Source organism: Lethenteron reissneri, chromosome 61 (assembly GCF_015708825.2).
Source record: "Lethenteron reissneri isolate LAM-NWPU_2019-01 chromosome 61, ASM1570882v1, whole genome shotgun sequence".
Taxonomy (NCBI): Eukaryota; Metazoa; Chordata; class Hyperoartia; order Petromyzontiformes; family Petromyzontidae; genus Lethenteron; species Lethenteron reissneri.
The window spans coordinates 5,890,567-5,905,562 of NC_083839.1; the positions used below are offsets into that span (position 1 = coordinate 5,890,567).

Genomic DNA, 14,996 nt, shown 5'->3' on the forward strand with positions numbered 1-14,996 from the left:
CTATGTGTAATGCGGGCGTAAATGGGCGGGGCGGATATGACGATCCGAGAGGGAGGAGTCAGGGTGACGTGGGGGAGAAGTTATAGCGGGGAGACAGGAAGCTATCTGGAGCAGTCGGGGGAGTGAAGGGTGGTGAACACGTTGGGTGGTCGCCGTGCCTCAGCCTGGTGGCTGAGGGGCTCATGACGGTGCCAGCCAGCGGGGTGGAAGAGAGAATGGAGGATTGAGGTTGGAGATGGCGAGGTAGCCATAGAGGCCACGAAGGGCTAACTGGGGAGGTGGCGAGATCGCCACGCACGGAGGAACAGGGAGCAGCGATGGAGCTGCTGTGGGGGCAGCCGGAGGGCTGCACCAAGAGCCTGCAGCGGAGCTGCAGGAGCGTGGAAGGCTACGGGAGCGAAGGCAGATGTGGGGCTGCCAGGGAGAGAGTCTCAGGAGGAGTGCCGTGTGGGAAGGAGAACGCGAACCCCAAATAAAGGACACGGAGTCAGTAAGAAGTGTCTGAGTCCTTTTATTACACTGGAGTCAGAAGTGAAACGGCATCTCAAAACAACTGAGAGAAAGAAGAAAAAAAAAAATATTCCTGCTACATCATCCGACGACGACGACCTTCCTCAGACAGTGGACCTGCCTGCGATGGAAGAGGAGATCCGTTCTGGAACGAGTACGGGTCCGGGTGAGCAAGGTGTCGCCGCGTCGGTGGACCTGTCTGTGCCGGAGGATGCCAACTTACGATGGAGACAGATGGTGATGCAGATGGGGACCTTGAAAATCGTGCTGGCGCGACTGTGTGAGTTCACCACGCCGAGGACGACGTCGGGGAGGCCCGGTGGTGATCCGCAGGCCTCTGCCTTTCCTGCGCTGCCAGCGCCATTGCCACGTGGCACGAAGACGCCATCTTGGGCGTGGCAGGGGAGAAACGGCGGGAAGCCGCCATCTTGTCTTCACCGCGGCGGGAGGACGCCGCCATCTTCAACATCGCGGCGGAGAGGCAGCCTTGCGCTGCCATCTGGAGGTGCCACGGGGTGAGCAGCCTGCTGTGAGCTGCTGTTTTTCGAGGGGGTGCTGCGAGGAGAAGACGCCGATGCTGCAGCTGCTGGGGCGGGAGCTTCCCGTCCTGGCTCGGGTGCGTGACAACGGAGCCGTCAAGTCGCCGAACGAGTTCTGCGAGGCGTCTCAAGTTGCCACCCTGCCGTCCTCTTCTTGCTGCAGCCCCGGGCGAGTCATAACGATACGCACCCGGCCTTAACACACACCTCACTCATCTTTCGAGGGCCGGGGGGCTATTTTGGGTTTCTCTTATGACTCGATTGTGCGGAGCGCGGTTCGGACTGTGTGTATGTGTGTGTAATAACGATGAACGCGCTATCTGCTTGTTGCTTGGTGTCAATATAAGTGTGTGCGTGTGTTGAGAATGGACGGAGAGTCTGCTGTAGTTGCTGAGTGTCAAATTGTGTGTGTGGGCTGCTGCGTGGAGTTGTTATCTTGATGGTGAAGTTAATTATTAACTTGGGAGCGTCGGGTATCTTGCGCTGTATATTGTGGGTTACCTTGTGCGATGGGCTTAATTGGGGAAAAAAAAAAAAAAAAAAAATTTTTTTGGTGTATTGTGCTGCGAGGTGCTGTGTGCGATGCGATTGTTGCAAGAGAGAGAATAATTATGTTGTTGCTGCAAAGTTACGACAGGATTAATGGTGTGTTGGTTGCCTGCAGATCTGCTTGCTATTGTGTTTAAATGTACGCGTGTGATCGCAATATGCTGATTGTATGTGCTGTTATACTGTTCTGTATGGTTATGGGGTGCGATGCAGTGGTTGATTATTGGAATTGGGATTGTTATTATATTGTGCGTACCTGTTGGAAATTGGTAACAAATTCGAGGGGGACCCAAAAATTTGGTTGTATGGTTGTTGTGCACACGAGATTGCGTGTATATTATAGAGGGGGACCATAAAATTTGGTTGTATGGGTGTTGTGCACACGAGATTGCGTGTATATTATAGAGGGGGACCCAAAAATTTGGTTGTATGGGTGTTGTGCACACGAGATTGCGTGTATATTATAGGGGTAATTGAGCTTTTGAAAATGAGGGTGCGCGATGACGCCGTTGTGGGTGTCTCAAAGGTTAATGCTAATGGGACCGTAAATTGGCGCCAAGTGGCGTCGCGTATTCGGTTGATCGCATGCAGCCACGAGTTGCTTTGCGAGTTGGGTTGTGTAACCAATGTGGTTGGTAAAATATTGGTTAAAAATTCCACGATATGACAGCTGTGCGCAGCAAGCTGGGGCTGTGCGTCTATCGTTGGTGGGGTTGTTATAACGTGACGGGGGATGCGTCTTGTGACCCCCAGCTAAGGGAAGCTGGGGTGCACTAATGGAGAAAACTGGCCACGTGTTCGCACGTTGGGCCGCCATTTTGCGCGCACGCGGGGTATGGCGACGATGCGCTTTGCGGAAAGGGCCGCCATTTTGAGTGCGCGCGAGAGATTGCGCGAACGCGCTGGGCGAAGGGGGACGCCATTTTGAGCGCGCGGGAAAAACCGGGGTGGGGCAAATATTCCATCTGTTATGCCTGCCATTGTTGATTGGGTGATGCACGAGTTGTGGTCACATCGGGCTATGGCTGATGGCTGACCTGACAGCCCGGAGGCGAAACCTCCGTGGTATGTCTTAAACTAATGGGCCATGTGCTCATATGGCTCGGGGAGTCATGGTTCAGTTGTGCGGTGGCAGACTGAACCTGGTGTGCCGGGGGCTCACGGGATCTGGGTTAGGGTGTTATTGTCTCTATAAGAGAACATTGCCCCGTGGGGGGAGTACAGGGGGTCTGGCATTGCTGGGGGATGAACCTTCCCTGGGCTATAAAGCATCGGACTATACGAGGCTGGTGTGTGTCCATCTCTGATGGGATAGTAAGGGAGGAGCGTGGCCGAGTTGCTGCTCATCCCCGAAATTGCACTAGCTGAGAGTATGGTCAGTGGATGTTGCTGTGGGTTGACGACCACGGTGGGGGTTAGGGCGAGTTAAACATTACCGCTGGGGAGCGTGGCTCTCTCCACGCGAGGGTGTGCGATTAGGCGTTTTGTTGGGTTGCTGAGAGTGACCGTGGGTACATGCTGTGTACGTGCGATGTCTGTGCTGGTCCTCAAGGGAGGACTGCTGGTGGGTAAGAGCAGAAAATTTTGTTGTTGTTGTTGTCACGTGTAAATAATATTGTTGTTAAAATGTAAATACTGGGGCATCCATTGCGTTATTTTGGGTATTTATGGGGAGTTTTTTTAAGCGGGCTGGATTTACATCATCTCCACTACCCTGAGGCCGGGTGGCTGTCGTGTACGACATGCGGATGTGCGTTGTTGTGCTGTGCCTCAGGGGATTGGATTCTCCTTCTCGTCACAGATTCTTCAGCTCCCGTCGCACTGGGTGTTACCTGGTGTGCTAGCTGGATGAGGACTTGAAGGAGCAATTGAGCACCGTTCGTCGTTCTGCTCTACCACTTGCTCTTTGACGTTGGACTTGAGCCGAGCGGATGGAACTGCAACATGGACACGCACTAAAACATCACATTTCTGGGTTGTGCGCGTTGGCCGTTCTTGCGTGTCAGTTGCCGTTTTTGTTCATTGTGCCATTCTTATTCTTGTTGTTGTTGTGCGGAGGACAGGCCGGTGTTCTGTTCCAGTTCCTGATACCTCCCCTTTCGTTGCTTGTGTTGTTGTTGTTATAATCTCCGTTGTGTCTGGGGGACTCCTGATTGTGATGCCTTCGCCCGCATTATTTTGTTCTGTTTCAGCCGAGGACGGCTGGGATTTTCTCTACGGGGGAGGGTAGTGTAATGCGGGCGTAAATGGGCGGGGCGGATATGACGATCCGAGAGGGAGGAGTCAGGGTGACGTGGGGGAGAAGTTATAGCGGGGAGACAGGAAGCTATCTGGAGCAGTCGGGGGAGTGAAGGGTGGTGAACACGTTGGGTGGTCGCCGTGCCTCAGCCTGGTGGCTGAGGGGCTCATGACGGTGCCAGCCAGCGGGGTGGAAGAGAGAATGGAGGATTGAGGTTGGAGATGGCGAGGTAGCCATAGAGGCCACGAAGGGCTAACTGGGGAGGTGGCGAGATCGCCACGCACGGAGGAACAGGGAGCAGCGATGGAGCTGCTGTGGGGGCAGCCGGAGGGCTGCACCAAGAGCCTGCAGCGGAGCTGCAGGAGCGTGGAAGGCTACGGGAGCGAAGGCAGATGTGGGGCTGCCAGGGAGAGAGTCTCAGGAGGAGTGCCGTGTGGGAAGGAGAACGCGAACCCCAAATAAAGGACACGGAGTCAGTAAGAAGTGTCTGAGTCCTTTTATTACATATGGGCTGTGTTAGTCTATGGGTAATGTTAGTCTATGGGCAGTGTTAGTCTATGGGCTGTGTTAGTCTATGGGTAATGTTAGTCTATGGGCAGTGTTAGTCTATGGGCTGTGTTAGTCTATGGGTAATGTTAGTCTATGGGCAGTGTTAGTCTATGGGCTGTGTTAGTCTATGGGCTGTGTTAGTCTCTGGGCAATGTTAGTCTCTGGGCAATGTTAGTTTAAACGATAACAACTGGCGCCTCCGGTTGAAATGCTCGCACGCCAGGTGGCGATTACGTGTCGTTGGAATGTGTCGATCGGGTGGTGGAGGGCCCCGCGACAAATCTGGCCGGATCGTTGGGCATGGCGGCCGAACCCCGCGAATCGCCTCCGAAGTTTGCCTTAAGCGGTGAACATTCGTTCGAGTTGAACATCGACCGCCTTGTGCCGCCCCCGATCCCGAGATGTTGCACGTGCTGCGCCGTAGCTCACCAGCATGTAGAGGTTCTCCCAGAAGTCCTGCGTCATGAGGCGGAAGAGCGACAGGAAGGCCCAGCTGAAGGTGTCGAAGCTCGTGTAGCCGTAGTTGGGGTTCCTCCCAGCCTTCATGCACGTGAAGGTCTCCGGGCACGTCCTGCGCGCACCGCACGCCCCCAGCGCCCCGTTATTCAACCGGTGCGATTTTCCCCCGGTACGTTCGCTTTTTTTTGTCGGCGCGGTATCCCCTATCCAGCCCCACGGCTCTGAACGGAAGTTTTGAATATCGGTGGCTTGTTTGGTTTCGTAAAAAGCAAAGTTTAGTTTTGGAGGGCATCTATTTATCTTTATATAGATTTCTACGGCGCCGTATGCTGTGGCGCTTTACAACAATCGTAACATTGTACATGAGATGATAGTGGTTGAGATAAAGAGTAAGGTTGTTATTAAGAGTGTTGGTGTAGCTGTGGTGACAGTAAGGAGCATAGGTGGGACTGGTTAAGGAGGGGTAGGGTTAGTGATAGGGGTAGTGATAAGGTAGTGATAGGGGTGGTGGTAGGGGTAGTGATAAGGGTAGGGGTAGTGATAGGGGTAGCGAAAGGGGTAGGGGTAGTGATAGGGGTGGTGGTAGGGGTAGTGATAAGGGTAGGGGTAGTGATAGGGGTAGCGATAAGGGTAGGGGTAGTGATAGGGGTGGTGGTAGGGGTAGTGATAAGGGTAGGGGTAGTGATAGGGGTAGCGATAGGGGTAGGGGTAGAGATAGGGGTAGCGATAGGGGTAGTGATAAGGGTAGGGGTAGTGATAGGGGTGGTGGTAGGGGTAGTGATAAGGGTAGGGGTAGTGATATGGGTGGTGGTAGGGGTAGTGATAGGGGTAGGGGTAGTGATAGGGGTGGTAGTAGGAGTAGTGATAAGGGTAGGGGTAGTGATAGGGGTGGTGGTAGGGGTAGTGATAAGGGTAGGGGTAGTGATAGGGGTGGTGGTAGGGGTAGTGATAGGGGTAGGGGTAGTGATAGGGGTGGTAGTAGGAGTAGTGATAAGGGTAGGGGTAGTGATAGGGGTGGTGGTAGGGGTAGTGATAAGGGTAGGGGTAGTGATAGGGGTAGGGGTAGTGATAGGGGTAGTGGTAGGGGTATAAATAGTGGATAGGGGTAGTGATAAGGGTAGTGATAGGGGTAGTGATAGGGGTAGTGATAAGGGTAAGGGTAGTGATAGGGGTAGTGATAGGGGTAGTGATAGGGGTAGTGATAGGGGAAGTGATAGGGGTAGTGGTATACATAGTGGTAGGGGTAGTGATAGGGGTAGTGATAGGGGTAGTGATATGGTTAGAGGTAGGGTAGTGATAGGGGTAGGGGTAGTGATAAGGGTAGGGGTAGTGGTAGGGGTAGTGATAGCGGTAGTGATAGGGGTAGTGGTATACATAGTGATAGCGGTAGTGGTAGGGTAGTGATAAGGGTAGGGTTAGTGATAGTGGTAGGGGTAGTGGTAGTGGTAGGGGTAGTAGTAGTGGTAGGGGTAGTGGTAAGGGTAGTAGTAGTGATAGCGGTAGGGGTAGTGATAAGGGTAGGGGTAGTGGTAGGGCTAGTGATAGGGGTAGTGGTATACATAGTGATAGCGGTAGTGGTAGGGTAGTGATAAGGGTAGCGTTAGTGATAGTGGTAGGGGTAGTGGTAGGGGTAGTGGTAATGGTAGGGGTAGTAGTAGTGATAGGGGTAGGGGTCGTGATTGGCCCTCGAGCGTCTGTGTTTCCTCCTCCTGGCACCCCCGAGTTGTCCCCTCTCCGTCGCTCTCCGTGGACTCGCAGCGCGTCACAAGTCCACGTTGATTACCTCGACCCCGCAGAAACCCCCCGTGCCCCCTGCTAACGCCGCCACTGCGGTGCCCTTATTTGAGCCCCGCTCCCCCCGAACCCGCCCCCCCCTGCCCCCCCTGCCCCCCACCAACAATAAACCATCGAATCGCGACGAGGGCCGGCCGTGGGGTCGAGGGTGTGCGGTTCGTGGCGAGAGCTTTCTGCCGAAGGGGGCACGGTGGTTTCGTACCCCGCGTCGCTGCCGTTGCCGCACAGCAGGGCGTCGAGCGCTCCCTCCACGAAGTACTGGTTCACTGTGGACGGCGAACGACAAACAGCGTCAGGCGTGGCGAGGCGGCGGCGGCCGCCACGAAAACTAAACCGCCGTTGATCCCGGTGACGCCCCTTGTCAGATCCACAGCTGGATGAAGATGTTTCCATAATCGTCGCCGTCATCGTCATACTACAACTACTGATCTCCCCACGACCTCTCCCCCTGCCACCCTCTCCTCCCACCACCCCACCAGGTTTTATCCTAAACCCTGCGTCGTCACGAGATGGAGGATCCATTCAGATCTCACGCAGAACAGCACGACGCGGAGTTAAAGAGCGGCCTACGGAACCGGATATCACAGAGCTACCGCTGAGATCCCTTCTTAAAATGAACTCTGGTCCACACAGTCGAGGGAAGCACTGTCCCACTCGAGACGGAGATAGAGGCTCGTCGCATGACAGTCAAACCGATATTTTAATTCTCAGATCTGGAATTTTGTGAAATTAAGCACAGAACCAAATGTCACATTCTCAGGTCGCACTCATTACACACAATCCTCATAGCAGCAGCTTTTGGATAACCATCGAACAAAGACAGTCACCGCATCGCACGCTTTCGGACGCGCTTCTGCAGCCGTGTGGAACGCTTCCGATATTAGGAAGCCACTGGAGCAGTTGCACATCTAGAGTGAAAACGAATTTCTTTAGAAATTTCTTTAGAAATTCGTTTTGTGTTAAGCTTGTTGTCCTTCCCCTACACCTCCGATTAGCACAGTTGGTTACATACGGTGCAAAAGAAGTTTAACATTTATACATACAATATGTTCAGGGTTTGTTGTTTCCTTTGGCCAGGTAACCGGGCTGAGACCATCAATTTGCCACACTCGAGAGCCCAGTGGCGCATGCCAGCACTGTGGAGGCAGCAGCGAGGGTTGGTGGATGACCGCACAACCATTGTGCAACTCCCTTCTCGTGCGCATCGAGGAGGAGGTGCCCTACCTCTAGCACGCCAGTAGAAGGTGGTACAGCAAAGTGGAGTAATCACCATCTGTTTCCATCTGTACAGGGATCGAGCGTTTCCCCCTCGAGCAAGGCGTGGGTTTTATAAAAACCCTAAAGAAGAGCCCTAAGACTCAGTGTGGCTCTCCTGGACAGATAGATAAATCAGCAAATTATGAATAAATATTATAATTCTAATAACCTCTATTTCATAAAGCACCTTGCATATAGAGCAGCGTTCTTTGTTACAAGGCCCCACGAGCCACCGGTGGCCTTTAGTGCGGCTCCCTGAGACCCCCCCCCCTCCATCATCATTGTGCTGCTGTCAAACCCCCAACGGTTTAAAATGTGTGGCCATCCCCCATACTGATGGTCTCTTATTGGCGAAAGTGCCCCCCCTCTGAAATTTAGTGAAGAAGGCCTGTCTATAGTAGGTGGCAGCCCCCCCCCCCTCCCCCCCACAGCCAGCAGGGGCGGCACACGTCCTCACTGTCATTGCTGATGTACTCGTCGAAGTTCGACCACACGGATAAGTTCTCGGCGTTGATGGAGCCGTTGCCGGACTCTGTCCCGTTGATGACGATCCCATAGGGCACGGGCCAACGGATGCACTTGTGCCGCAGGTTGCCCATGAAGAGCTGCAGGCCGATGAGGGCGAACACGCTCAGGCAGAAGACGGTGAGGATCATTACGTCCGACAGCTTCTTCACCGACTGGATCAGCGCCCCCACGATGGTCTTGAGGCCTGCGAGGGGAGGGGGGGGGGGGTGGGGAGTTGTGGTTTCATCGTTTGTGCCGATGAGATTTAGGGTGGACCATGAGCTTCATGGAAGATCAAACCCGGGAATGTTATGCGTTGGGTCTTTCACAAGGTGGTGTTTACTCCATTCAAGTTCTCCAAGCTTCATCAATGACACTGCAAAGGAATGCGCAGTGTGTCATTTTTCAATTGTGATTATACACACACACACACAGCAGCCATCATGCCTCCCCTACTGACAAAGTAATGCCCCAGGTCACTCTTGCAGATGAGACTCTATCGTGGTCTCTTGTGTTCTCACCTAGTTAAACAACATAAAACTTGGATGCTTGAATCGTTATTCTCATCTTACCCGGGATGACGGAGATGGTCTTCAGCGCTCTCAGCACACGGAATGTCCTGAGCGCAGACACGTTCCCCAGGTCCACAAACTCCGTGACGTACCTGCACGGTCGCACGCAAACGTACAAACGATCGGTCCGCGCCCGAGAACGTATTTCAATCGCTTGCGACTACTTTGCCCGCATCTGAGCGAGTAGGTTAGCGTCCGGGCATGACCAGCGTCTGGCCCCGCCGCCCCCTTTACACGTTAGCTCCAGCGACCACCCCCCCCCCCCCGCCCATATCAGGATTGTAACCACCAATCATTGTTATAGGCAATCAAGTGGAGAATTGAAGACACAAGCCACAGCGTGACTGTGGCCGCGCAGCCCAAACTATGGTCAACAGAGTGAACCACCGGAGTCTGTGCTCCTTTAACGGAGTAAAAGCAAAACTACATGAACGAAGTCCCCTGAATCCTCTCGGCATGGCCAGCACACCTCGACACTGGCGTCTAGCTCCTGAATGCATTGCTGCCATCATCGTGTGCAAGAACAGAATAATACAGTTGAACAAATGTCAATTTAACACGAAGAATATCGTGACCAATATCATTCATAACAACATTTTTTAGGTTAGATAGCGTTAATGTAAAATTTCGTCAGCCCACCTCCACCCGACATTGCCAATTAATTGTGAGATTACTAATTAGGAGTATAGGTTTCTAAAAAAAATGTATCTTGAATAAATGTGTCACGGGATGGAAGTACAGTATTCCCTCGTTATTCACGAACTTGCTATGCGCGAATTACATCGAAAGAGAGAAAGAAAATGATGAGATAAAGTGATGAGAAATAAAGTGATGTATCATGATAATTTCCACGTATTTAATATAATATTTACATATTCATTTAAGGCAATTCATAACAAATAAATGTTTTTATCGGCCAACATCATCATCCGTGAAATTCCCTATTAACGAGCATCTCCGGAACATTAATCCTCGCGAACAATGAGGGAGCTCCATGTCCAGTCACAAATTGCCACAGCAGATCGACGCTCCGGAGAGGATCGATACTCCGGATCGGTATCCGAGCCACCGCTCGTGCAGCCAGTTCGCAGGGACGGCCCCCGCGGTCACACGCTGGCCCGGGCGTGGCAAACGCCGACGGTGTAGGCGTGGGCCCGGCCGAGTACAGACCGCCCGCACGGCCAGAGGACTCACGCCATGGAGATGACCATGAAGTCAAGCCAGTTCCAGGGGTCGCGCAGGAACGTGAACCCATCGATTGCGAATCCTCGCGCGAGGATCTTGACCATCGACTCGAAGGTGTAGATCCCCGTAAATGTGTACCTGTGAAGAAACCAGCGTCAGCGGCGCTCACCGTCTCGCGCTGGCGGCGAGTGTGGTGCCGTGTGTGCCGAGCGGCGAGTGTGGTGCCGTGTGCGCTGAGCGGCGGTGCCATGAGCGGCGGTGTGGTACGTACTCCACCTGCTTGGACCAGGCCGGCGGATCGCTCATCGTCATAAACACGCAGTTCGTCAGGATGGTGCACATGATGATCATGCTGAACAAGGTGCAATGACCGCCATTAAGGACCACAAAACACCAGTCCTGGTGCAAACACACGGCGCCGATCGCGGCTGAACCCGCCGGTTATTCATTACAGACGTGAGTTGGCAGCCAAGGAGTCAACATGCGGAGGAAGTGAGGCTAATCTAGTGACCCACTCACTCACTCACCCACACACCAACTCGACAAACTCTGACCTTTCCACCCGCACATGGACGGCGATGGTGCAAGTCCGTTCCGTGGGTTTGTCAAACCACCATCGACTCATTCAATAAATAAGCCACATTTTTTAAAATAAAACTATCTGGATAATGACCTTCAATAATGTGTACTGCTCCCCTATTAACTACACTCACGGATGCCTGCTCACCAACCCACTCGCTCGGTCGCTCGCCCACTCACTCCGCTTTCCCTTGTGCTTTCCCGGCCACTCACTCCACTCGTCCCGGCCCGCTGGCTCACAAAGGATATGAGTGGATTAGGATCTTGATGGCGATCCTCCGCAAGGTGCTGAAGGGGCTGAGCATGTAGAGCGCAGGCGTGGCGCTAAACCGGAAAATCGCCTTCCCCGAGTTGAGCACGATGAACGTCTGCACGGGGAGAGAAGGCGGGTGGGGGTGGGACAGGGTGAGAGCAGGGAGAGAGCCAAGGTGGGGGGGGGGGGGGGATTCCTGCGAGCTAAAGGAGAAGCAGCATCGTTAAGCAAAGAGTCGTTCCCCTGCATCCTGGACGCGAAACGACCGTTCCGCCACGCGTGCGACGCCGCTCGTGATCGCCGTCGAGTCTAGTAAGAAATAAATAGAATATCAACAGCCCCGGCCCTACCCCCCTCCCCCTCACTCCCGACCGCCGCCACCTCCAGAATTGGTTCGCGGTTAGCGTCGCGAACTTATCGGCTCGGCAGCAGCAGCAGCAGCAACAGACGGCAGCAGAGCGGGCAACCATTCGCCCCTTTCTCAGCGGCAGAGCCGCTACGGGGGCGGAGGAGTCGCTGCTACCACCGTCGCCGCGTGAATGGGGTGCGAGCGGGAAGTGTGAACGGGGAGCGCACGGGAAGCCAGCTAGCTAGCTAGCCAGACATCTAGTCAACCAGTCAAAGAGCCAGCTAAACCAATGAACCAGCCATCCGGTCTGCTAACCAGTCAGCCACTCGGCTCACCAGTCAGCCAGCCTGCTAACCATTCAGCTATCCAGCCAACCAACTCATCAGCCAGCCATCCAGCCAGACATAGGCCCCATGGCAACAGCAGCAGCAGCTGGTGGAGTCAAACCTGACGGCTGTCCCTATGAGCGGACCGGGCCTCACCTTCTTGTTCAGGTAGAATGGATCCAGGTCCTCCAAGGGCGTGGCGATAAATTTGGAGGGGACGTCGCCGTAGATGAGCGGCAGGGACTTGCCCACCTCCAGATCGCTGTTGGGCTTGGGCCCGTCATCGTCACGACGCGTGTCCTCCTGCGGGTAGAGGTGGTGGTGTGTTAGACGGGATGTGGTATGTATATACCGTACATAGCCAACCGTGCTATTCGAAGGTGTGGAGAAAGGTGGTGGTTGTGGTGCGTTCGAGGGAAGGTTGTGGTGATGGTGCGGTAGACTGGAGGTGGTGGTATTTGTGTAGCAGAGGGAGGGTGGTGGTGATGGTCTGTTAGGGGGAAGGTCGTGGTGGTGGTGGTGGAGATGTGAGAGGGTGAGCACACTTGCCTTAGGAGCCTTTGCTTTCTCCTCGGTGATGCGCGCCTCCATCTCCACCAAGGTCTCCTTGGTGAAGAGGCGCAACGAGTCTGGCCCCGGTGCCGTCATTGTCGCTGAGTTGGTCGCGACCTCCGTTGACGGCGCTGCTGTTTCCTCTGCCGCTGCTGCTGTAGGCACCACCGCTCGGCAGCTCCGGGCTCTGCATTAACCCACTCTGCACCAGACGCAACGCCGAAAGAGAGACAGAGAGACACGGTGGCACATTTATAAGAACAATACTTTTTATTCTGCTTGTTGAGCCAGGAAAGCCTCACTGAATCTCAAGACCTGTGTAACACACTGCCGCCTGTTTACTGCCCCCCCCCCCGCCTTATCAATCCACTGCTGGATGAATATGTTTTCATCATCAGCATTATCATTATAAAGGATGTGTGTCATCATTATCATAATACCACTGTTGCTACCGCTGATTTAGTGGTTTTTTTTCCTGCTTTGCACTCAAGGTCCAAACATCAGAATCAGAATATTTATTTATACTGCAGGAGGAATCTGATAAGCTATAAAGCTCCTTTTCACAGATGTCCAGCAGAGGCAGGTCAGAAAGTTACAACAACAATAAAAAAAATAACACGATAGTATAGGGAAGGTAAGCAAAACACAAGCAAATACTTTTTTCATTTTACCACTGACATATTAGCTTCTTTTCCATAAGCAACCTGGCCACAATTGATGCGTTGAACTTCTGAGTGGCGTGAGTGTTACCACTTGCGCTCTTCACTCAAAGGAAGGAGAAAAACGCAGTCGCGTTTATTGGGCGCGCTGCTTAAATGCTGCCCCAGTACCTTTAATCGCATTTCATCGCCATCATTCCAATGCCCAGCTGTGGCTTCTCTATGTTAGCCCAGTGGACCACCCCTTCTCCTGTCGTATGGCGGTTGATGTAGATGCAGGGCAACAACTACAATTTAAAGTGTCGGTGGTTCAACCAGATAACCACGTCAGGAGCCAGCGGAGTGTTTCAGGGGAGCCCCCGATGACAGCTGTCCCTGCGTGGCCGCAAGGCGAGAGAGCGCCCGGCGTACCAGCGCCCAAAATCATTGCCCGCCGCCTTTGCCGTCGTTTCTCCAACGCCGATGATAACGCAGCTGCGCAAGGTGTCCCTTCGTCTCTAACTCGGGCGAGGCCCAGATTGCTCGACGCGGCCACGCGGCCAGGTACAGAACCCCGCTTGACGTTTCTTAAAGGTCGATGATGTTCCCCCGACCCAGCACAGTCAACACGGGCACCCCCGTGACTGATGAGGCAAATTTCGAGGCCTCCATCCATGCAGCAGTGGATTTGACAATTGCAATGGGAAGTACACAAGTGATGCAACATGCGCGCGCGCGCACGCACAGCTGTTTTAGTTGAAACGCGTTGCCAGCGCAGCGCTTGCATTCCTACTGCGCAAACTGTAATGTGATTTGCGTGCGCGCTGTCCAAGTAATTCAATTCCGCTAAAGACTGGGGGCGTTCGTGATACGTTCGGATTAATAGGCAGATGAACGGTCACGCGATATCCTTAAGTGAGTGCCAGAGGAAAACAACGCTTTTCGAACAACGTGCAACGGTCACTTGTTGTAGCGAAAAAAATGATCGGCTTTACCCTTCTCCGTCAAGAATATGGGCATTACCATGTTGATGCCTTGTGACAAAACGCGTATGAATGTACGTTAAACATCTTTTGCACCGTACGTAGCCAATCATGCTAATCAGGTCTATTTTGTGTTTGAGCATCTTAACGCCTCCCGTTTTCTCACCGGAAAGGGCAAAGCCTCCTCTTTTATTCACCATCTTGACATCATCTTCTTGGTTCTTTCGGTAAATTCACGTAGAATGGAAATAACAACATAATAAAAATAAAACATAATAAAATAATTCTCACGACGTTTCGGCCACAATGCAAGCAGCCGTCCTCAGGTGGAGAGCAGGTCTGTCTACTCGACAGACCTGCTCTACTTGACAGACCTGCTCTCCACCTGAGGACGGCTGCTTGCGTTGTGGCCGAAACGTCGTGACAATTATTTTATTATCTTTTATTTTTATTATTTCATCATTTCCATTCTACGTGACTTTACCGAAAGATCCAAGAAGATGAATCCCTGCAGTCACGAAAACTTTAAATAGAAACATCTTGACATCGTCAAAAAAGGGTCCCGTGTATTTGTTGGCGCTTCGCCGTACGGCAAGGGCCCCGCGGTGACAACGGACGACCCCCGGCCTCGCGGAGAGAACTGCCAGCGTCTGAATGGCGGCGACGCCGTCTGCTGACCTCAGCACCGCGGACAGCGCACGCGGCCATTAAGCCACACGCCCGCTGGGCGGTGCCGCGGCGGTTTTACTGCAACGCAGGCCCACGCCGCAGCTCCTGCTCCGCGGGCTCCGGGGGGAGAGCCATCGAGCCAGCCACCGACCCACCCAGCCAGCCGCCCAGCTAACTACACAGCTAACAAGCCAGCCACCCAGCTAACCACACAGCTAACTAGCTAACTAGCCAGCCGCCCAGCTAACTACACAGCTGACTAACCAGCCGCCCAGCTAACTAGCTAACTAGCCAGCCACCCAGCTAACCACACAGCTAACTAGCTAACTAGCCAGCCACCCAGCTAACCACACAGCTAACTAGCTAACTAGCCAGCCGCCCAGCTAACCACACAGCCACCCAGCTAACTAGCCAGCCACCCAGCAACTAGCTCGCCAGCCATCCACCCAACTAACTAGTCAGCCAGTTAACTCTCTCGCCTGCCAGC

General features: G+C 53.5%; 1 protein-coding gene across 1 annotated transcript in view; it reads right to left on the minus strand.

Moving 5' to 3' along the window:
• LOC133358318 (sodium channel protein type 1 subunit alpha-like) overlaps positions 1–14,996 on the minus strand; it is a 112,484-nt gene that overhangs the window by 51,167 nt on the left and 46,321 nt on the right. Inside the window, 9 exon segments of the mRNA XM_061576577.1 lie at positions 4,816–4,957; positions 6,842–6,905; positions 8,354–8,608; positions 8,976–9,067; positions 10,170–10,298; positions 10,432–10,521; positions 10,989–11,107; positions 11,824–11,970; positions 12,217–12,421. Of these exon segments, the coding sequence (XP_061432561.1) occupies positions 4,816–4,957; positions 6,842–6,905; positions 8,354–8,608; positions 8,976–9,067; positions 10,170–10,298; positions 10,432–10,521; positions 10,989–11,107; positions 11,824–11,970; positions 12,217–12,315 (1,137 nt within the window). The 5' untranslated portion in view covers positions 12,316–12,421.